At 37.5% G+C, this 23,621-nt stretch overlaps 1 protein-coding gene across 5 annotated transcripts in view; it reads right to left on the bottom strand.

Moving 5' to 3' along the window:
* Positions 1-17,633: 17,633 nt before the first annotated feature.
* The window catches only part of EXOC1 (exocyst complex component 1), a 66,835-nt gene continuing 60,847 nt past the window's right edge, over positions 17,634-23,621 (bottom strand). For all 5 annotated transcript variants that reach the window (XM_073891712.1, XM_073891714.1, XM_025887384.2 and 2 more), the window contains 3 exons: positions 22,972-23,171; positions 19,524-19,718; positions 17,634-17,886 (listed from right to left, as the gene is read on the bottom strand). In XM_073891712.1, coding sequence (XP_073747813.1) covers positions 17,734-17,886; positions 19,524-19,718; positions 22,972-23,171 — 548 coding nt within the window. In that variant the 3' untranslated portion in view covers positions 17,634-17,733. The remainder of the gene's footprint in view (positions 17,887-19,523; positions 19,719-22,971; positions 23,172-23,621) is intronic.

Genomic DNA, 23,621 nt, shown 5'->3' with positions numbered 1-23,621 from the left:
ATATTAACCTTATTAACTAACATCTACATTTTACCACATTTCAAAATTATCAACTATATATGCTTGTAGAGGAATTCAAACAATAGATGAGATTACAAAGTCAAAGTCCCTAAGAAAGTGCTAATATTTTCCTTGACCTGACCCCTGTTTTACTCTTTTTCCTAAAGATAATTACTGTAAGCAGTCTGGTTGAATCTTTTTTACTTGTCCATCTCCCTTATTACACTATGAGCTTTTTGAGCTTGCCTCTGTAGCACCAGAGATCCCCAATAAATGCTTGATGAATGAATAAATAATTGAATAATGAATTATGAAATAATATAGATTACATAAAATGTGTTTAAGAAAAAATTTACTGTTATATAAATTTGTTAAGATGCTTAGTCATTTTTTGAGCTTTCTTGATAGGATTGCATCTGATTAAAACAGAACAGAGATTAAATTATGAGATTATTTACAGTGTTCTTTTAAATGCTTCCTATTATGCTTCAGAGACCTTATACTGAATAATGAAGATTGGATGATGACAAGGCATTTCATCACTGCTTCTGTGCTTTTATGTGAATATCTGATATCATAGCAATAATGTCCAAAACTTTCATGCTTATTTTATTTTGGATGTGTTCTAGAGTACAGCCAATACAGCCTCTGCTATCTAATGTGCTGAGGTGAAATGGAATGTGCTGGTGACTGATCAATTGGATTCATCAGTGTTTTAAAAGGCAGTATTATGATTCTTTTTTAAGTTAAAAAAGAAATAATTTTGGCAGTCTGATTAAAATAAGGACGAGACATACCAATCTAGTGAATAGATTATTGGTGCATGAATAAGAAGTAAGACCCAGTTTATGTCTCGTTCCCAGGATTGGTAATGGGGTTCTTCCCCAGGTCATTTTGGAGGATTCCAAATCAATTTCTTGGAAGATCAATTGAGGCTAGCAGCCCCTCTTCCCTCCTGTGTCCCAAGTGGGCAGATAGCAGACATCTCTGTCCTTGCACGGTCACAGAAGCCCATGTGAAGATAGACAGCCTGTTCCATCATTTCTGAGCAGCATGGCCTTGGGAAAACTGACCTCACTAAGTGAGCTTGTTATAAGAATTAAACACATTCTTATCATGGTGCTTCGCACATAATGCTCAAAGTTAACTACAAATTACTTTCCATTCTAGAAACTAGGGCTGTCTTTCTAACCAAGATGTGTTTGGGTTGCCACTAGAAGGAGCAAACCTCCACTTCCTGCATCCACATCTATAGTCATCTGAACCAGTACCTGTCTCCTCCCCTTTTCTATCTCAGAGTAGGGAAGCTATGTGGTAGCAGTGGTGGGAGCCATGGATTGCTGCTGTAGTGATGTGATCTTGAAGCTGAAAGTCATTGGTGGCTTCTGACTTCTGGCCCCCTGTCCCTTCCATTGAGTTTTTAAAGCACATAATATCATGAATTAAATGCCTTTCTTTTTGAAATACCTAGAATGTTTTTTATTTCCTGCACTGAACTCTGATGGGTACACAAACTCAAGATCATTTTAATAAAGTCCCAGCTTTGTTCCTGGGTCCCTGTCTGGGACATTATCCTTCCTTTCTTCATAATCAAGCTTCTGCAAAGAGTCGTCCTTCTATTTGTAAACCTGTCCTTTATCTCTTATTTGTACTCAATTCTACCACAATCAGCCTTCCTCTCTGCTACTAAAGTACTGAAATGCCTTGACCAAGGTCAGCCATGACCCACCAAATGCCAAATTCAGTGGATTTTTTCAGCCCTTGTCTTATTAACCATCATTGGACACTATCTTATTGGACAGAGTTGATGATAACTTTCTTTCTGGAAACTGCTGCTGTCTTGATCCTTGTGACACAACATCTCTTGGCCTTCTCTCACTTCTTTGGTCAACCTCTGTAGTGAGCTTCTTTTCTTCCCTAATCCCATTAAATGTTGGTACTTCCTAGGTTCAAGCCTCAGAGCTCTTCCCTTCTTACTCAGTAGACTGGGCTTCTGTGAATTCAGCCACTATCCCCATGGCAATGACTCCCAAATCTTCACCCCTCCTCTGCATATTCCAGGCACTATAGACAACCCCCTTTCCCTCAGCCTCCAGATACACTGAATTCTGAAAACACTTTGCCTGGGGCTTTCATTCTCCCATGACTTTATCCAATGGCTTCCCCTCATCATTATTATATCTCTCTCCTACTGAATTTTCCTGAAATATAAAAACATTTGCTTGTTAGACAATGGTTTCTTAGGGACAACACCAAAAACACAAGTGACAAAAGAAACAGTGGATGAACTAAACTTTACCAAAAGAAAATATTTTGTGCTATGAACAATGTCACGAATGAAGTGAAAAGACAACCTGCAGAATGGGAGAAAATTTTTGCACATCATATATCTGATGTGGGACTTACATTCATAAAAAGATAAACTAAAAATAGTTTAAAACTAATAGATATTTCTCTGAAGAAGATATACAAACGGCCAGTAAATACCTCAAAAGATGCTCAACATCATTTTCCATCAGGAATGAATAAACATCCATATGAACAAACCATAATGAAATACAACCTCACATTCACCAGGATGGCTATAATCCAAAAGACAAATAATAACAAGTATTGTCAGGAACATGGAAAAATTGGAACCCTCATACATTGCTGGTGGGAATGTAAAACAGTTTAGTCGCTTTGGAAAATAGTTTGACAGCTCCTCAAAAAGTTAAACATAGAGTACGATCCAATAATTGCACTACTGGGTATTTACCCCCAAAATACAAAACCACTAATTCAAAGGGATACATGCACCACTATGTTTACAGCAGTATTATTTACAATAGCCAAATTATGGAAGCAGCCCAAGTGTCCGTTGATAGAAGAATGGATAAAGAAGATGTGGTATATATATATATACAATGGAATATCATTCAGCCATAAAAAAGAATAAAATCTTGCCATTTGCAATGCCATGGATGGAGCTAGAGAGTGTAATGCTAAGTGAAATAAGTCAGTCAGAGAAAGACACATACCATATGATTTCACTCTTATGTGGAATTTAAGAAAAAACAATAACAAAAAATGAGCAAAGGAATGAAGAGAGAGAGACAAACCAAGAAACAGACTCTTAACTCTAGAGAACAAATTGGTGGTTACCAGAGGGGAGGTGCATGAGGGGATGGGTGAAATCGGCAACGGGGAATAAGGAGGGCATTTGTCGTGATGAGCACCGGGTGATGTATGGAAGTGCTGAATCACTGTACTGTACACCTGAAACTAATATTACACTGTATGCTAACTATACTGGAGTTTAAAATTAAATTTAAATTTTTAAAATGTTACCATTATGACCCAACAATTTCATTCCTAGGTAATATACTCAAGAGAAATAAAAACATTTGACCACACAAAAACATGTGCACAAATGTTCAGAAGCAGCATTATCCACAATAACCAAAATGTGAAAGCAGTTCAAATGTCTGTCAACTGATAAATGGATGAATAAAATGTCTATAGAATAGAATATTATTTGGCAATAAAGGAGAAGTGAAGTTCTGATACATGCTACAACATGGATGAAGCTTGAAAAGATTATGTTAAGTGAAAGAATCCAATCATAAAAGACTGCATATTGTATGATTCTATTTATATGAAATGTCCAGAATAGGTAAATCTAAATATATAGAGAAAGTAGATTAGTGGTTGCCAGGGATTGGGGGGAATGGAGAATGGCTGCTAATGGGTGTGGATGGCATTTATTTTGGGGTGATAAAAATGTTCTGAAATTAGATAGTGGTGATGGTTGCATAACTGTGAATATATTATTGCCATTGCATTTTAAACTTTAAATGGATAAACTGTATGATATGTGAATTATAGTTTGGTAAAACTATTTTAAAAAAAAACAACACACTTGTTTGTCTTTTAAGGTTTGGAACAAACATCATCCCCTCTTTTTAAAGATGTATTTATCTATTTGAGAGAGAGAGAAAGAGAGAGAGCACGGGTGTGGAGGGGAGGGGCAGAGGGAGAGGGAGAGACAGTCTGAAGCAGACTGTGCTGAGCACAGAGCCAGGCGTGGGGTTTGATCCCATGACCCTGAGATCGGTGGACCTGAGATCAGGACCTCAGATGCAGCCAGGAGTCGGATGCTTAACTGACTGCACTGTCCAGGCACCTCAAACACGATGCCCCCTTATTCACTCAGTTCCCTCAGTAAATATGTGCTGAACACCTAGGATGTGCCAAGCCTCCTTGTTCTAGGCTCGGAGACAGAGAGGGGAATAAGCCAGGCAAGGATCCTGCTCTCAGTGGGGAATGTAGGTGGGAGGTAGAAAATAAACGAATAAACAAATAAGTGAATAGTTTAACTTCAGGTTAGGATAGGTGACTGAGAAAATGAGATGGGGTAAAGTGACAGAGAATAATGGTAGGAGAACTGGCCAGGAAAGGCCTCTGTGAGGAGTGGCATATAAGCCCGGAGCTGAACGTCAAGGAAGCAGGTTTATAAAGATCTGGGGTCAGAGTATTTAAGGTAACGTTTGGTTTAATCAGTTCATGGAACGGACAAAAGTGTGACTGGAGTACAGGAAATTAGAGAGAGAGGTAGGAGATGAGTTCAGAGAGGTAGGTGGGAATCCCAACTACACAGGGCCTTACAGACCATTCAAGGAGTTTGAATTTTTCTAAGAGCAGCAGGCACCTTTGAAAAGTGTGGCAAATGGAATTTTCCAAAGGTAGCTGCACCAGTATAAATCCCATTCACACACTCCTCTTACAAAGGGCCTGAAACTCTCCCATTGCGAGGTGGGGTTTATGTTACCTCAATTTGAGCCTAGGCCTGGGGCTTATCCCTTCTCTGACCAATAGAGTATGGCAGAAGGAAAACCATGTGACTTTGGCAGGTAGGTCATAAAAAGTAGAGTTTTACTCTGTCTCTCTCTATGGACATTTTCCCTTGGAACCTAACGACCGTGATGCTATGAAGTGCAAACTCTTCTTCACAGAGAGATCACCTGCAGGGGTTCGTGTGGAGAGCTACTGAAGCTCCCAGCCAACAGCCTGCATCAACCACCGGTCAGGTGAGAGGGTGAGTCCTCAAATGATTCCAGCCTCCACCTCTGAGTGCAGCAGCTAAGCTTCCAGACACCATGCAGCAGAGACAAGTCATCTCTGCTGTGTCTTGTCTGAATTCCTGACACACAGAATTCATGAGCATAAAAAATGGGTTTTTTCCCTCACATCAGTCTGAGGTCATTTGTTACGTAGCTATAGTAACGGGGACAAAAGGTACAAATAGGAAGTCTGTGTGATTTGTTCATGATTCAAAATGTCATTTGGATTTCTGTGAGAAGAATGAATTACACAGAGTAGAAGCAAAAAGACTTATGAAGACTCCCTAATGTGTCCCAGCTAGAATCAGTTACTTCATCTCGACCTACTTCTAGCATGTCACCTATAATGTATTTTATTCATTGGCCTACATCTCCCTCAATGAGCTTAGGGTTTAGTAGTTTTTCTCTTTAGGAAAGCGAAAGCAATTTTTGTTTGAAAATCCTGAAAGATTTCCTAGTTAAAAGAAATATTAAAATAGTTGCCTTCCTCGTCTTATTTGGCCATATATTAAAGGAACATAGACTATGAATTAGGCAAAACATCAAATTAATAAAAATCAATTTCTCAATCTTCTGGATTATTTTCTTTAAGATTTTATTTATTTATTTATTTGAGAGAGAGAGCATGAACATGGTGGAGGAGGCAGAGGGAGAAGGAGAAGCAGACTCCCTGCTGAGCAGGGAACCAGACTCAGGGCTCAGTCCCAGGACACTGAGATCATGACCTGAGTGTAAGGCAGATGCTTAACCGACTGAGTGACCGAGGTGCCCCTCTTCTGGATTGTTTGAGTGAAGATATTTTACTCATTGTGCCTCTCTATGGGCATTAGTGACAACAATGCTTATCTCACAGGTTACTGAGGGCTGATGAAACACCATTAGCAAATTATTAAAGACATTTAATAGTGGATAATGGCTTCCCAGGCAAAGACCTCAATGAGACTCCGTCTAGCCCGAGAAAATGTGTGCACGTGTGGAGGGAGATAGGGTGGGTGGTGGGAAAAAGGAATGGATCCCTTTTATGTGTTGTCATTTTCTTGGACCAATTATGTTGCTCCATTTTATCCATTCATTCTGGAGAGTTGAGTTTGATTTCTCAACCATTGCCAAGAAATACACGATTGATTCATTTCTTTTTAAAATTGAGTACTTATTAGCATTGTGCTAAACATTTTACAAATGTTATTTGATTTAATTCTTACAATGAACCTATGAGAGGAGTACTACTATTTCCATTTTACAAATAAAGGATATGGAGGCACAAAGAGGCTAACTCACTTAAACAAGATCATACAGCCAGACAGAGCCAGAATTTGAACCCAATTCTCTCTGGCTTCAGGGTCTGAGCTCTTAGCTCAGTGCTATACTGTCACTGATCTTCATGGATATTGTCCAATGGGTAGGTGGCAGTAACTCAATGACACCTGTCTCATTTCCTTTACAAAATCTTCCTTGTCTTGACTTTATCAGACCACAGATGTATCTAGCTCCTCTGAGTTATTACAACACTGTCTGTATCATTCATTTGGCATCTATCATTTATTGTCTTATATAGTGTGTTTGATTTTGTGTATATACGTGTTTTGCCTGCTTCAGTTGGGGATCTTTGATTGCAAGTTACAGAAACTAACTGAAGTGCTCCCTACCACTCCCTGCCCTCAATATGGGAAGAATATTGGGTGATTCACAGAATCAAAGGAAAACAGAACCACTGGACCTTGGGAGGAATGGAAACCAGAACAACTCTGGTGATCTTTAGAGGAGACATTGACATATGGTCTCTTTGGTATGATCATTGGAATAATTTTTTTTTAAAGATTTTATTTATTTGAGAGAGAGAGAATGAGAGAGAGAAAGCACATGAGGGGGGAGGGAGGGCCAGAGGGAGAAGCAGACTCCCTGCCAAGCAGGGACCCTGATGTGGGACTTGATCCAGGGACTCCAGGATCATGACCTGAGCTGAAGGCAGTCGCTTAACCAACTGAGCCACCCAGGCGCCCTGATCGTTGGAATAATTTAACTCCAAGGGCCTTCATTTCACTCAAGTGTCACTCTGTTCAAGATTCAGATCCCTGGCAGAGACGGAGAGTCTGGTTGGTCCAACTACTATAGTCATTTGCCTAATCCTTCTAGAGCACAGGGACTGTGATGGATAGTGACCAGGATCCAGAATGATTCTACTGTGATATAGAATGAGCAATAGTTGTATTTGTTTCTAGAGTATTTTGATAAATTGTGTACCCTTGATGAAGAACAATATGATTTTTCAGGCAGAGGAATCCTGAGAATAAGCAGAGAAATCACCATTCTTAGGCTGATGCCCTAAGGAGAGGCACATTACTACAGGCTTCATCAGTAACCAAGTACTTGGTCTATTATACTCTTATTAACTGTCCCCCCATTTTCTTCTATTTACAGAACTGATCACTGTGATGAATTTTATAGTTTGATCAATCTTACAGCAGACTACACCTCCTGAATAAACAAACATGGAAATGAATTATTATGAGCACAAGTTAGAAATAGTACATTCATAGCTATAGTTAATTCAAAGTAAATTTGGTTTATAAAATTACAAGTTATAATAAGTAGATTTTAATACACATCACTTAAAGATTTTTTTTCAAATTAAATTTTAGGGCCTACAAACTTTCTTATGAGAGCATATAATGTTTTGGATTAAATGTATTATTCCACTATTTAGAAATCCTTTTAGAAAGTTCTCTTTGTCTAAGTGCTATAATATTGACTGGTCAGTGCTGAGCTCAAAGTAGTTGCAGAGAATCAATATTGGCTTAGTTACAACTTGGCAAAGCATGGGAGGTAACCTGATAAGAGCTCTTGGACCAGAAAAACCATCCAAAGATAAAGGGCTTTAAAAAAATTATGGCAAATGCAAGATATGTTAAATTCTAATGAAACAATGTAAAATTTCTTCCAAAAGAACCCTCAAACCTTTCTGCACACATCATTATCAAAATCATCTACAAAACACAAAAGGATCATGATTGTGCTGTTCAAAACCCCCAAATGTTAAATCACTTGCCTAAGGTTACCCAGGAAATTAGTGTGAAAGTTTGGGGAAGAATTTTTTCACCCTATGTTTAATCCATTGTGCAATGAATGTTGAATAGAAAACTCTAATGATTAATAGTAACGTACAGATAACCATTAAGGAAATTAAATCTGATCCCCCAAATTGCAGATAATTGCACCTATTCTTTCTACTGTTTCATACATTTTTTTTTACATATTTGCTATTCATGCACTCATATCATTCTGTGATCTACGTTTTTCTTTGATTCCTCAGTAAAATCTTTCTACTTTCTTCTCATACTGGACACAAGAAACCAACCTAATACCTCTCACTTCAGAATGCTCACATGAGCATTCTCATATTAATCCAACAAGATTTTAGGTTCATTCTCCCTTTTCCAAACAAAGGCATATCTTCTATTCTTTACTTAGCCTTAAAGTACGAAATGGGCACATGACTATAAAACTAATATGCCAGTTCATCTAGTGCAAAAACAATAACTTGATACTCCCCTTAAGTAGTAAAATCAAGGTTACAACACCATTCATGAAATGAAATACTGGTCTTCTAATCTGCAATAAAGTGTCTGCTACCACATCTCACCTTCTAATTTTAATTGCAAATGAATGGAGCCAGACTACTGATGATTGAATATGTTTTTCTTTGAACACAATGCTTCTAGAAAACAAACAAATCACTATTCCGTTACAGATCTTATACTCAGAGAGGTATGTGAGGATTCTGAAGTATAAATTGTGAATAACAAGATGTTAAATTAGGATTACTGTGCCTTGGAAAGTTCTGAGGTAATATTTAATAATCAAATGCATTACTGAATATCATTTAGAATAGGTATGCTTTTTGTTTTCTTTTAATTTAATGCAACGAGAGGAAACTTCCAGTACAGAGCAGACATGTAACAGCAAGGGCCATTATTGATTATGTGCCGGCTCTGTGCTAAGAGCTTTCTGCGTATTAATTCATTTAATTCTCATGATGAAATTATAAAGTAGGCACCACTGTTTTTATAGAAGAGGGAACAAAGCTTAGAGAGACATGCAACCAGTAACAGGTAAACAGGACTCTAGAGCTGTCTGATTGCAAAGCTCATGCGCTTAACTGCTATGCATCTTATTTTGATAAATGAATGCATTTTATGAATGAAAGAATGAGTAAGGGTTATATTTTAAGTCGGAAGAGAAAGGGAATTGTGTGCAAGTCACAGAAAAACTGTGGCATAAACAATAAAGACATCGAATCATTTCACATAACAAGAAGGCTGGGCAAATTCAGAGTTAAGCAGACTCTTGCCTTTTTTTTTTTTTTAATTTCATTTATTTATTTATTTGAGAGAAAGAGAGCAAGCCAGCAGGGGGAGGAGCAGAGGGAGAGGAACAAGTGGACTCCTTGCCAAGCGCGGAGCCTGATGCGGAGCTCGATCTCACGATCCCGAGATCATGACCTGAGCCCAAACCAAGAGTCAGAGGCTCAACCGACTAAGCCACCAAGGTGCCCCCAGACTCTTGCATTTTGTGCTCTGTCATCTGAGTGTGTCAGCCGTGTCTCTTCATGACTGCAGCTCTAATGATCTCATATCATGATACATCAAGATGGAAGAAGAGGTAGAGGCAAAAGATCGATCCTACATATCTTATAAACTGCTTACCAAGGTAGAAGTCTTTTTTAGGACTTCTTAGCAGATTTTCTCTTATATCTCAGTGACCAGAGCTGGGTCACATAGATGCATAACCTGTAAACCAAACACAGGCAAAGCAGAACAGGATTGTCATAGCTGTCTGGGACCAGTGCAACCCTGGTTGCCCATTATAATCATCCAGGAGATTTGTAAGAAATCTGGGCCCCACCTTCAGAAATTCTTACTTATTTGTCTGGGGTGGGGTGTAGGATATTGGTTTTAAACATTTCCCCAGTGATTTTAATATATAGCAGGTTGAGATCCAATGGTTTATGCCAATCTTGATTTTTTTGCCCTTGTTTGGCCATGTTCCTATCCTGTAAAAAGTAGAGCTCTGTTAGCAAGAAAACGTAGAAAGGCCCCACAGCCCACAGTGGCTATCTGAGGAATTTACAGAAGTAGGTCTAGAAAACCCTCCTAAAGACAGCATATCTGAATTCTATAGAAGGTATCGTTCATTTAGGTTGTTAAAAAGAAAACCACAGGCCCCAAATGGTGTCACCTAGGCCACATCAGCAAACCAAGACTTAATATCTAACCTAACTTCAGTTTTAACACTCCTCCCCTGCCCCGCCCCCCTGCACCCGGAATATAACCTTTAACCAGCCAGGAATTTTCTGGTCAGCATTAATAAGGAATCTGTCACACAGACTCTCCTCATCTCCCAAAGGGAGATGAGGTAATCCATCTACTAAAACTCTTTTGTCCCCAAATGAAAGTGACCTCACATGAAATAATCCTTCCCCCTCCCCATTCCTGTCATCCTTGTCGTGCCTTGAAAAACCTTTTCCTTTCTGTAGCCCTTTGGAGGCCCCCTGCCCCCCTCGCTAGATAGGATGCTGCCTGATTCACGGATCATTTATTTATTTTTTATTTTTTTAAAGATTTTATTTATTTGACAGAGAGAGACACAGCGAGAGAGGGAGCACAAGCAGGAGGAGTGGGAGAGGGAGAAGCAGGCTTCCTGCTGAGTAGGGAGCCCGATGCGGGGCTCGATCCCAGGACCCTGGGATCATGACCTGAGCCGAAGGCAGACGCTTAACGACTGAGCCACCCAGGTGCCCCTGATTCATGAATCATTTAATAAAGCTAAATAGATCTCCAAATTTACTTGGTTCAGTTTTTTTAACAGGTCCTCCATGAATTCAATTCATCAAGCATGTGTTGAATTTATACTATTATATTTGCAAGACCCTATGTGTACAAAGTAAATGCTGAGCAGAGCACAATTTTTCTTTATCTTGTGGGTCAGTTTCCTTATAATAATTCCTTCACTCAGTACCTAGAATGAGTATGTCTTCAACATCTAGTTAGTGAGCACTTAAGGCGGGGCAGCCAATTAGGCATTTAGCTCAATCAGTGAACCAAGTAGGTAGAGATTCTGCCCTAATGGAACTTGCATTTCAGAAGATGGTTGTGCTGTCTATATTAAAGAGAATAGTAGAGAAATAGGAGTGACACTTTCCTCCCTCTGTGAATTAACAATTCAGGCTTTACCTATTCACTTTTCACTTTTTAAACTCAATATTTCTTAAGTACTTACATGTGGTAGACGGATACTCGTAAACAAAACGGTCTTGATCCGAGTCATAAAGCTTGCAGTCTAAGTAGGGGAGACAAGATACCGAGAAGTAAAAAGACAAACATATTTCAAATTACAATAAGTGCCATGAAGAGAATAGGCTCTTCTCAGAGAATTATAGGGCAATGTAATTTAAATTAAAGAAGATCAGGAAAGGCTGTTCAGAATTAAATGTAGACAAGTATAAAATTCAGATTAGGGCACATCCCTTCAATTTCTTAACTGCTTCTCCACTACTTTTCCTCTAGCCAACTAGGCAAATACTTAACTTCTAGAAAGACCCACCATCGTGCATAGACAAGTGAAATTAATTGAGATGTTGATCTCGGAGAAGCTGCTTTCTTTTTTTTTTTTTTTTTTTTTAAAGATTTTTATTTATTTATTCATGGGAGACACACACAGAGAGAGAGAGAGAGGCAGAGGGAGAAGCAGGCTCCCAAGGAGCAGGGAGCCCGATGCGGGACTCGATCCCAGGATTCTGGGATCATGACCTGAGCCGAAGGCAGACGCTTAACCATCTGAGCCACCCAGGCGCCCCGAGAAGCTGCTTTCTTAAGATTGTTGGACAAGCAATTTGCTTATAGATGGATGGTTGCTTTGTCTTGTTTGCTGTATTCTCCATTGCCTCTTAGTATGCGCCTTCCCCACTTTTTTTTATATCTCTCCCCTCTTTCTGTCTACCCCACTGCTTTTTGACTGCTCCCCCATCCTCTTGAAAACACGAATTAGTCCTAAATGCACTCAGTACTGTACTCACCTAGAAATTTAGGTGAGTGAACATTATGGCACAGTGCCACTAAATTTAAAAAACAGAACTCTTAAAACCATGGCATTTAGGGTCAGCTGTCTCCCCAGGAAGAAAAGCACAAGTCATCCTGATCTGTTCAGAGGTAGCCTTGATATAACTCTACATCGTGAAGCTTAGAAGTTCAAGCTGGCCTTTAGAGCATCAGCATTGATGTTACTTGGGATCTTGTCAGAAATGCAGAATCTTGTTGTGATGAGCAGTGGATGTTAGCTATGAATCACTAAATTCCACTCCTGAAACCAGGATTACACTATATGTTAACTAACTAGAATTTAAATAAAATCTGAAGGAAAAAAAAAGAAATGCAGAATCTTGGACCACACAAAACCTTTTGAATCAGAATCTGCATTTCACAAGATCCCCATTTGTTTCATAGGTACATTAAAGTTTGAAAAGCACAGATGCAGAGGATCCCAAAGCAGATGAACTATGAGATTCATAATCTTACTCCTTTGACACCAGTCTATTACATATTCAACCTGGTATAGCTATTTTTACTTTCTCAGTACTTTTTAACCTACAGTTATTCTTTAAATTATCATTTTCAGCATTTTGTTTAGAAGTTCAGTGTTCCCTTCTAGCAAACAGCAGTATAGATCTAAGGGTCCAGAAAACTGTGGCTGGTGAGAGTCATCCATTGCTTTTGCCTGCTAGGGGAGATACTAGACAGTGTTTGGTCCTTGGATGTGATGTGTATTTGTATCATTCCTGTTATCCTAGAGAAAAAGAAAGGCCAGCACTTGGAGAGGGAGTTCAGTGTCATGTGAAGTATCAGCTCTGTTAATACTTGGCTTGGATCTTGATCAAGTCACTGGATTTCTTTTGGTCCCAGATTGTTACCTCTGAATGTTCAGGTTTTATTGTATATCAGTAAAGAGGCACACATGCAAATCTGATTTAGTGGTTTCTTTTTAAGATTTATTTATTTGACAGATAGAGAGAGAGAGAGAGAGAGAGTGCACAAGCAGGGGGAGCGGCAGGGAGAGGGAGAGGGAGAAGCAGGCTTCCCGCTGAGCAGGGTGCCTGATGCGGGTCTCAATCCCAGGACCCTGGGATCATGACCTGAGCCGAAGGCAGTTGCTTAACCAACTGAGCCACCCAGGCCCCCCTGATTTAGTGTTTTTAAGTTAAATGTTGAACTGATATAAAATAAGATTTATAAGGTATATGTAAGGGATAAAGAATCATGATACAATAAAATTCATGTGCCCACTGCCCAGTTTATTATAATATGCCTTTAAAATCATGAGTACCTGGGGGCACCTGGGTGGCTCAGTAGGTCAAGCGTCTGCCTTCGGCTCAGGTCATGATCTCAGGGTCCTGGGATTGAGTGCCACATGGGGCTCCCTCCTCAGTGGGGAGCCTGCTTCTCCCTCTGCCTTGCTGCTGCCCCTTCTCTCTCTCTTAAATAAATAAATAAAATCTTAAGAAAAAAAAAATCCTATGTGTACCTGCCAGATACCAACCCTTCCCTTCCTGCCCCTTAATCACCTCTCCAGAATTTTGCCATCATTCCCTTGCTTTTCTTTAGTTTTACCATATTTGTGACTCTAAACATAGTGTTTAATTTTGAAGGTTTTTGAATTTTATGTTAAGAGAATCATATTGTATGCATTCTTCTGTGATTTTTTTCATCCAACATTATTTTCCTGGTACTTATCTACAATGTTGTGTGTAGCTAAAATTCACTCATTTTCACTATCATTTTCCTTCTAAAAAAGTTTTTTTTCCTTTTTTCCATTTTTTTACTTAAATTCAATTAATTAACATGTAATGTATTATTGGTTTCAGAGGTAGAGGTTTGTGATTCATCAGTCTTATGTAATACCCAGTGCTCATTATATCATGTACTCTCCTTCATGTCCATCACCCAGTTACCCCATCCCCCCACCTCTCTCCCCTCCAGCAACCTTCAGTTTGTTTCCTATGATTAGGAGTTTCTTATGGTTTATCTCTCTCTCCGGTTTCATCTCATTTTATTTTTCCCTCTCTTCAAAGTTTTTTTTTTTTTTTTTTAAGATTTATTTATTTGAGAGAGAGTGACAGAGAGTGAGCACATGGTGGGGGGGAGGGACCGAGGGAGAGGATCTCAAGCTGACGCCCTGTTGAGTGCAGAGCCCAACTTGGGGCTCGAATCTCATGAGCCCGAGATCATGACCTGAGCCGAAACCAAGAGTTGGATGCTTATCTGACTGAGCCACCCAGGCACCCCAATAAGTTCTTTTAATATTTGTTTTAAGGCAAGTCTATTGGCAACAAATTCCCTCAGTTTTTGCTCATCTGAGAAACTCTTTCTCTCTCCTCACTTTTGAAGGATAATTTCACAGGGTATAGAATTCTAGGTGGGTGGGTTTTTTTCTCTCTTAATACCTTAAATATTTCACTCCACTCTCTGCTTGCCTGGTTTCTGAGAAGTCAAATGTAATTCTTATCCTTGTTCCTCTAGAAGTGAAGACTTTTTTTTTACTCTGGCTTCTTTCAGGATTTTTTTTTAACCTTTCATTTTCTGAGGCTTGAAAATGATATGTGTAGGTGTAGTTTTTTGGGCATTCTGCTTGTTTTTTGCAACAGCTTCCTGGATATGTGGTTTGGTGTTGGACACAAACTCAGAGAATTTCTCAATCATTATTTTTTTCAAATATTTCTTCTGTTCCTCCCTTCTTCTGGTATTCTCATTACATGCATGTTATACCTTTTGTAGTTGTCGCAGGCCTTAGATATTCTGTTGTTGTTTTCCCCTTCTAGTCTTTGTTCTCTTTACTTTTTGGTTTTGGAGGTTTCTTTTGAGATATCCTCAAGCTCAGAGATTCCTTCCTTGGCTGTGTCCAATCTACTAATAAGCTCGTCAAGAGCATTCTTCATTTCTGTTACAGTGCTTTGATCACTATGATTTCCTTTGGGTTTTCTTTAAAAAATTTCTGTCTCTGTTTACGTTGCCCATCTGTTCTTGCATGTGTTCTACTTTATCCATTAGAGCACTGACCATATTAATTATAGTTATTTTAAACTGCTGCTCTGATAATTCCCCAAACCCTGTCATATCTGTCTTGTTCTGATGCTTGTCCCTTTAAATTGTTTTTTTGCTTTTAATATGTCTTGTAATTTTTTTCCTTGATAGCCAGATGTGATGTGCTAGGTAAAAAGAACTGCTGTAAATAGGCCATTAGTAATGTGGGGGTGGGGTGTTGGGGGAGAGGAACTGTTTATAGTCCTATGAATAGGTCTGTCTTTTACTGAGCCTGTACCTCCAGGCACAACTTTACCTGTGTTTTTCAGTTCTCCTTCCCCCTTTATGTGGGAAAAGATGACATAGAATGGACTGAAGTTGGGTATTTCTCTTCCTCCATGTGTAAGGCTAGAGCCAGCTGGAGCTGGGTACTTCCCTTCTCCTAGGTCATTTAAGCTCCGGTTAAATATGTTTCTCCTGAGAACACAATTTGTCAGGAGCAGAATACTCTGCCATATTTCAAAATGGATCCTTTCTTCATCCCCCAGCCAGAAGCACAGGGGATTTTTCTCTGACATTCACTGGTAGAACTACAGGAGGTAAAACTCACAAATATTCGAGGGACTCCCAATGACTAGGAGTTATTTCTCAGACTTAACCCACACTCAGCCTCAAGCCATTTGTCAGTTTGTCAATTACACTTCAGTTTTCCCTACCTGGACACTGGTTCCTATGGATGTTTCAGCTTGGGGGTTTCCGGTCCAGTAAGTCATGATTCTCTGTATTCTCCTGTTGGGTCTCTGATTGTGGCAGTGGTTTGCCCTGTGACCTCACTGCTCTTACAGATCTAAGAAGAGTTGATTTTTCAGTTTGTTCAGTTTTTCACTTGTTAGAATGGAGAGGTGACTTAAGTTTCTTATGGATAGGACTGGAAATTGGAAATCTATACTGAATCTTTAAATTTGACAATAATTGTCATTTCTACTGTGTTATGTGTTCTTATCTGGGCACATGAAATAGTCCTCCACTTATTTAGGCTTTCTGTAATATCTTTCAATAGTTTTATAATTTTCTTCCTAAAGGTCTTATACATCTTATATTATTAGCTCAGGCTGCCATAATAAAATATCATAGATTGAGTGGGCTAGCTAACAGAAATTTCTCAGTTTTGGAGGCTGGAAGTCCAAGATCAGGGTGCCACATGGTTGGATTCTAGTGAGCTCTCTTTCTGGTTAGCAAATGGCTGCCTTTTTGCTGTGTCCTCACATGGCAGACAAAGAGCTCTGGTGTCTTCTTAGAAGAGCACCAGTTCTGCTGGATCACGGCTCTATCCTTATCACCTCACTTAACCTTAATCACCCCCTTAAAGGCCTTCTCTCTAAAACAGTCACACTGTTGGGGGGGTGGTGGTTAGGGGTTCCAGGTATGAATTTTGAGAAGGCACAATTCAGTCCATAGTACAGTGTTCTGTGAGATTTAGTCCTAAATACTAAATATTCTTGATGCTATTATTTTTCTTATTATACTTTTAAGTGTTTTGTGGTAAATGAACATGTAATTAATTTTTGTATATTGAATTTGTAAGAATTTGCCTTTATAAAAAAATAGCATAGAACAGATCTAAGAATATCAAATTTTAACTTTCCTGAAAAAAATTTTTTTGAAAATTTCTTTATTTCAGATTCACTGCCACACAGAGTCACATAATTCTCAGAATCTAAGTTTACAACTGATCATCACAAGATCCCTTATCCATATACACATTAGTTAGAGGGGAAAAAAATTTGTACAATTATTTTAGTAGTTCCATGATTTGTAGGCAATAGTGAATTAGTGGAAACTGAAGAATTCCCAATGCCTTACACACAGGACAACCATTGACAAATATAAGAAAGTAGGCAATAAAAGAAAACTTTCTGTTCAGTCATAGAAAAATGCTAAAGGCATTTTGTGATGAGAGAAATGTTTTAAGTTAGTACACAACCTATTGGGCAAATAAAACTGCTACATAAATTGGTACTTTTGCTCTTGAATATTTGTAGTATGGTATTACCCATTTATCTGACATTTAATAATACATAATGTTCTAAGTCTGGGTTCTCAAAACAGTTACTTGATAATTTTGAATAATGTCTGGTGTACTCAGGGTGCTTTTTTCATTTATCTTTTCTTCTTTCAGAAGTTTTTAAAAAATTTTAAACATTTAATGATACATTTATTGGAGTTGTACCTTTTCTACCACAACGGATTAAATAAACTTGTCAAAAGTATGGTTTTGTCACTTTCTGGGACACTTAATTTGCTGTTCTTCCTTTCACATGCCTCTGTTAGCACATTTGGCCAAGTGACCACCTGCAACAGGTAGGTCTCATGTTATTAATCACACAGATAAGGCAAGTTGTATATAACTATTCCTCCTACCCAGTCTGTTGACTTAAAGCAACAAGGGCTCCCTAGCACCTAAATCTTTGTTTTTCTTTTCATATATATATATATATATATACACACACACACATATATATATATAATAGTAGACACTTCTTTCATTTATCTCTTCTTTTTTAGTGGGACTGTGCAATGCTGGAACAATAATCTAGAATGTCCTGAATAGTGAATTCCATTGTAACACCAGATCCAGGATAACAGCGAGCTATCAAACCTTCAAAGTGCTTGTATTGGCGTATAAATTCATCTTGCATAGAGTGCCACACCACCTATTATAAAAATGAAAATAAAAGTAAATTATGAATGGAAATATAAAATCAAGTACGTAGAAATAATGTCAAGATATAGTCTAAGATTTTAGCAGAGTGTAATGGTTAAGAACCTGCATCTTTGCTCCTTCTACTTACAAGATATGTGACCTTGAGTATGTTACATCACTGCTCTGGGCCTCAAGTTCCTCATCTGTAAACCAGGGTAGTAACAATAATACCTTCCTCATAAGTTTCTTGTGAGGATTAAATGAGTGCATGTATATAAAGTGCTTAGAACAGTGTTTGACATGGTATGCACTCACTACATTTTAGCTATTATTATATCTACTACAATATCCAATAGAGATGTGAATATGCACAATTATACATAGAACTAAGACTAGTAATTAGATGAAATGCAACACTTACAGCTTAAATTTCATTCTAGATGAAAGTTTAAACATTTATCTAAAATTGATGATACAAAACACTGCTTGATAACGTAAGGGATACTCAAATGAGACAGATTATATATAATTCAATGATTTATGATTTAGCAGTGGAAACTACTATGTAGATAACTATCAAGGCAGAATCTGATATATACACTGACATATTAGCTAATACTAACAGGTGACATTTATTGATGCTTACTCTGTCTCAGCACAATACAAAGTACTTTATATATGTATTATTCTATTTAAGTCTCATGACTACCTGGTGAGGGTGGGTGCTATGACCGTCATCACTACCCGACAGATAAGGGAATGTATTCTTCCAGGATTTTTCCTTGTAAACCCTTAATCTCATAAATCCTAAATTCCTGTCACCTTAAGTCTACGTACTAAACAGTATTACACTTTTTGCTTTACATCTTTTAGCTCATGGTGTTTCTTCTACCTGCGACTCCTCGCACTTTATCTGTAACTATCTGACTTTCAGAGGCAAACACAAATGCAATAAAGGCTTTGATGATGTTGAAGTCAGAATTATTCTCCCTCATCTCTGGGCCTTTCAGTATGGTTCATAAAGAAAAATAGCCCAATTTGGGGTTTAAATCTGGCTCTACCATCCATTCGCTGTGGGATCTTGGTCATGTTTCTCTACCTCTCTAAGCTCTGATTTTCTTACCTATAAAATGGGCAATACAATAATAGTAGTGTCCACTATATGAGAGAGGTATTATTTCCACTTTTCAAATAAGAAAGTTGAGGCTCAGAGAGGTTAAGTGACTTGCCCAAAGTCATGCAGCTTAATCTTGAGCCAGATTATGAAACCATTTCTAACTCTGGCTCCCATGTTCAAAATTACTCCACTGTACTATACTCTATTCCATTTAGTTACTCCCCTCAAATCTAAAAAACAAAAAGCCTAAAAAAACCCTGCCCCACCCGCAAACAAAAGAAAACAACTCATGCCTCAAAACAACAAAGCAGAAATATAAAATGAACAGGAATAGCCATATAAACATATTATAAATATTATTCCTTTTTTCCTCACAACTCATTAGTCTGGTCTGTACTTTATGGCACTTTATGGAAATTTCCTCCTGCACTAAAATTAGAAAATCTGTAGCCTTTCTAGAGGACTCATTTGAAGAAAAGCAAAACATTTTAAGATGTGCAATCTAGGATGGTTAACAGAATGAAGCATACCTGAAGTAAGTTTTCCTCTTCACATAAATGTTTATCAACCTTCTTGTAGAGGTTATCTAGACCTTTTTTCACTTCCTTTCCAGGATACTCTTTAATGACTTTACGAAGTTCTTGTTTGTTAAATGCAAGTTGATAGCTTACTTCCTCCTCTCTTATACCTTGTGCTACTCGAGCTTCAACGCCTTCAAAGAAATGCTTCAAGGAAATGAAAAAAGATGTGGAATACATATACAATTATGCAGTCATCAAAAAAAGAAATCTTGCCATTTGCAACAATGTGGATGAAGCTAGAGAGTATTATGCTAAGCGAAATAAGTCAGAGAAAGACAAATACCATATAATTTCACTCACATGTGGAATTTAAGAAATGAACAGAGGGGGCAAAAAGAGAGGCAAACCATAAGATACTTTTTTTTTAAAAGATTTTATTTATTTGACAGAGAGCAAGAGAGAGAGCACACAGCAGGGGGAGTGGCAGGCAGAGGGAGAGCGAGAAGCAGGCTCCCCACTGAGCAGGGGGTACAATGTGGGGCTCGATCCCAGTGTCCCAGGATCGTGACCTGAGCCAAAAGCAGACACCTAACCGACTGAGCGGTGCAGGTGCCCCACCATAAGAGACTCTTAACTACAGAGAACACACTGAGGGTTGCTGGAAGGGAGGTGGATGGGGGGATGGGCTCAAAGGGTGATGGGTATTAAGGAGGGCATTTGCTGTGATAAACACTGGGTGTTGTATGTAAGTAATGCATCACTAAATTCTATACTTGAAACTAATATTACATGTATGTTAACTGGAATTTAAACAAAAACTTGAAACTACAAAAAGAAAAAAAAAGAAACTAAAATAAATAAAAATAAAAATGTAAAAAAAAAAGAAATAATGGCTAAGCACTGCCTTTATTACCAAATTAAAAAAACTCTCTTTATAAAACAGTGAAATTTATTCACTGTGTAAAACTCTAGAAAATATATAAAAGTATGAAGGATAAAATAACAATCAGCTATTATTCCACTACTCAGGATAACCAGTGTTAACATTTTAGATTTCCTTCTAGTCTTTTTTTTTTTTTAAAGATTCTATTTTTTAAGTAGTCTCTACACCCAAAGTGGGGCTTGAACTCACAACCCTGGGATCAAGAGTTATATGCTCTACCGACTGAGCCAGCCAGGTACCCCTCCTTCTCGTCTTTTGATGTGAGTACATAAGTGAGATTATAATATTGTATGCTGTATTTTCTATGTAATATTTATATTTTTTTCCAAAGTATAAATCTGAATGGCTGCATAATATTCCATCTAATGACTGAACTATAATTTATACATTCATTCCTCATTGGATATTTTTTCACTTTTTTTTTAAAGTTGTTAAAATCTACTCAGATTAAAAGAAATTTATTATAAACAAAATTGTCATAAATATCTTTCATACATAACTATTTACCCACATTACTGATTACTTTTCAGCACAAATTTCTATGACTACAATTCCTCAGTTGAGGAGAATAATGGTAAGTATTCTGAAGATTCTTCATACACATAAATTGCTTCCCAGGAAAGTTCAATCAATTTATATTTCTGTCAACAGTACATGAGACTGCTATTTACCATATTATCATCAGCATTATCACAATTTAAAGAAATCATTGCATTTTGATGAGTGAAAAAGATTTATTTGTTTTTTTATTTCACAATTCTTTTGGCTATAAATGAAGTTAACCTGCTTTCATATGTTACACAGTATATTCAGAACCCTTGCCCATTTATACATTGGGATCTTAGTGCTTTTCTTACTGATTTTAAAAAGGTATTTTATATTTTATATTACTGATTACTGGATTGTTATAAATATTCATCTCAAGTAGTCTTTGAAATATATTTGTCTTTTAAATATGTAGTTTTATTTATTGGCATGCCTGTATTTGAGCACTATACAGTATGATCTAATACTGAAAAGCCAATCCCCCTCTCATTTTTCTCTAAAATTTTCTTGGCAGTTACTATTTGTTTGTTCTTCATTAAATTATTATTATTATTATTGTTTTTGCTAATAATTGTTTTGACAAGTCTATTCCTGGTGCTTTTAAATTTTTGTTTCTACATAAACTTTTAATTGCTTATTATGACACACAGGAAATAAACTGTTTTTTTATATATTTATTTTGAATCCTGCTACATTATCATAGATCAGTAATTTCAAAGTATTATATTCAGGTAATTATAATCTTGACTCTCTTTTTCTTTAGAGTGAGAGAGGGAGAGAGTGCATGTGAGCAGGGTGGGGAGGGGGAAGGGGGAGAGGGAGAGAGAATCTTAAGTAGGCTCTACTCTCAGCATAGAACCTGATGCGGGTGCTTGAGCTCATGACCCTGAGCTCATGACTTGAGCTGAAATCAAGAGTCAGATGCTTAACTGACTGAGCCACTCAGGTGCCCCGTTAACTCTTCTTTCTATATCTTTTATTTATGTTTCAGTTCTTATTGCATTGGCTAGAGCTTCCATAACAATGTTAAATATTAAAGGATCTAGCAATGTTTCTGCTTTAAATTTGATTTCACAGGGAATGACTGATGTTGCAGTTAGGTATCACATAGGATTTAGGTCTGAGACAGACCTTTTACCCTAAAGGAGTATCTGTTCTTAAGTTTTAGAAGGAATTGTTTCTGTATTTGATTAAATATATTTTAAGCATTTGTTGTTGACAGCAGATAGATAAATAAATAAAATCTTTTAAAAAATATATTTATATATTTAGACAGCATGCAAGCGGAGGGAAGGGCAGAGAGAGAGAATCCTCAAGCAGACTCCCGCTGAGTGCAGAGCCTGATGCGAGGCTTGACCTCACCCCTGAGATCATGACCTGAGCTGATACCAAGAATCAGAGGCTCAACCAACTGAGCCACCCAGGTGCTCCAAAACCATCCTCTCTTAATTTTAATGATCAAATATGCTGTGGGGAATGACTCTCAGTTCAGGAAAGGAAGGGAAAGAAAAAGGCAATGAAAAACACAATTTTTGGTTTTCCTTTTATCTTGATAAAAGTTTTCAAAATCTTCATCTGAGCTAAGGTTAAAGATCAGCCATTTGTGAGGTATGAAATAAGAGAGTCTGGTATAACGGAAAAGCCTAATCTAGGGTTCATCCCCCAGCTTTGCTACTTGCCAGTTACTGTAACTTCAAGCAAGTTTATTTACTTTCAGTTTCTTCATCTGTAAAATGGGTTAACATTACCTTACCCCACATCATTGTTTACAGCAATTAAAATAAGAACATACAGAGCACCTAGCAGTATCTTAGTACACCGGAACCTTTGATAACTGGGTCCCTCCTTCATTATCCTTTGCATCAATGCATGAGCAAAATTAGGATGAATGTCTTATGTTTTTCATATATAAATATATGTATAGAGATTCAAAATCAGGAAAATAATACTGAATGAATATATACTTACATTTAGTTTTTCAAGAGGTTGCCCTAAAGAGTAAATGACATAAGACTGAAGGTGATCTGTGTATTTTTGTTTGGCTTCTTTTTTTTCAGCTTCTAGACATGAGATTTTCAAACGAGAAAGTGTTGCAAAAATATGGTGAAAATTTTCCATCATAACTACATCCCTGGGGGTCTTCTGGCTTTCGTTTGCTACTTTCTCCACTAAAATAAAAAAAGAAAAAACATACTAACATCCTGACATGAGTATTACCATATTTAGCTATAAAAATATTTATGTGATTTTTTTCATTTGTAAGTTTAAGAAGTAAGCACATTTCTGGACTTAAGATATTCTGAAGGTTCTTCATATCCACCTAGCCCTAATAAAAAAATCACTCTAAAATAGTCATATATACATATATATATATGGAAATGTAGTATATAATAAAGGTGGCTTTTCAAATCAGTGGGGGAAATGATGAATTATTCAAAATGTGTTAGGACAACCAGCTGGTCCTTTTGAATACACTAATAAATCTGGATTCCTATTTCCCATTTTCAGCCAAACAAATTCTAAATCGCTCAAGTACTTAAAAATGTAAAAAGCAAACAGGCAAATATAATCACAAGTACTAAGGAAAATAAAGCTAATTAAAAAAATAATTTTGGGGC

Source organism: Callorhinus ursinus, unplaced genomic scaffold, assembly GCF_003265705.2.
Source record: "Callorhinus ursinus isolate GAN/ISIS: 27379988/994484 unplaced genomic scaffold, GSC_fseal_2.0 scaffold4, whole genome shotgun sequence".
Lineage (NCBI taxonomy): Eukaryota > Metazoa > Chordata > Mammalia > Carnivora > Otariidae > Callorhinus > Callorhinus ursinus.
The sequence above is the reverse complement of the archived record's forward strand: the minus strand, read 5'-3'. Positions and strand labels throughout refer to the sequence as shown.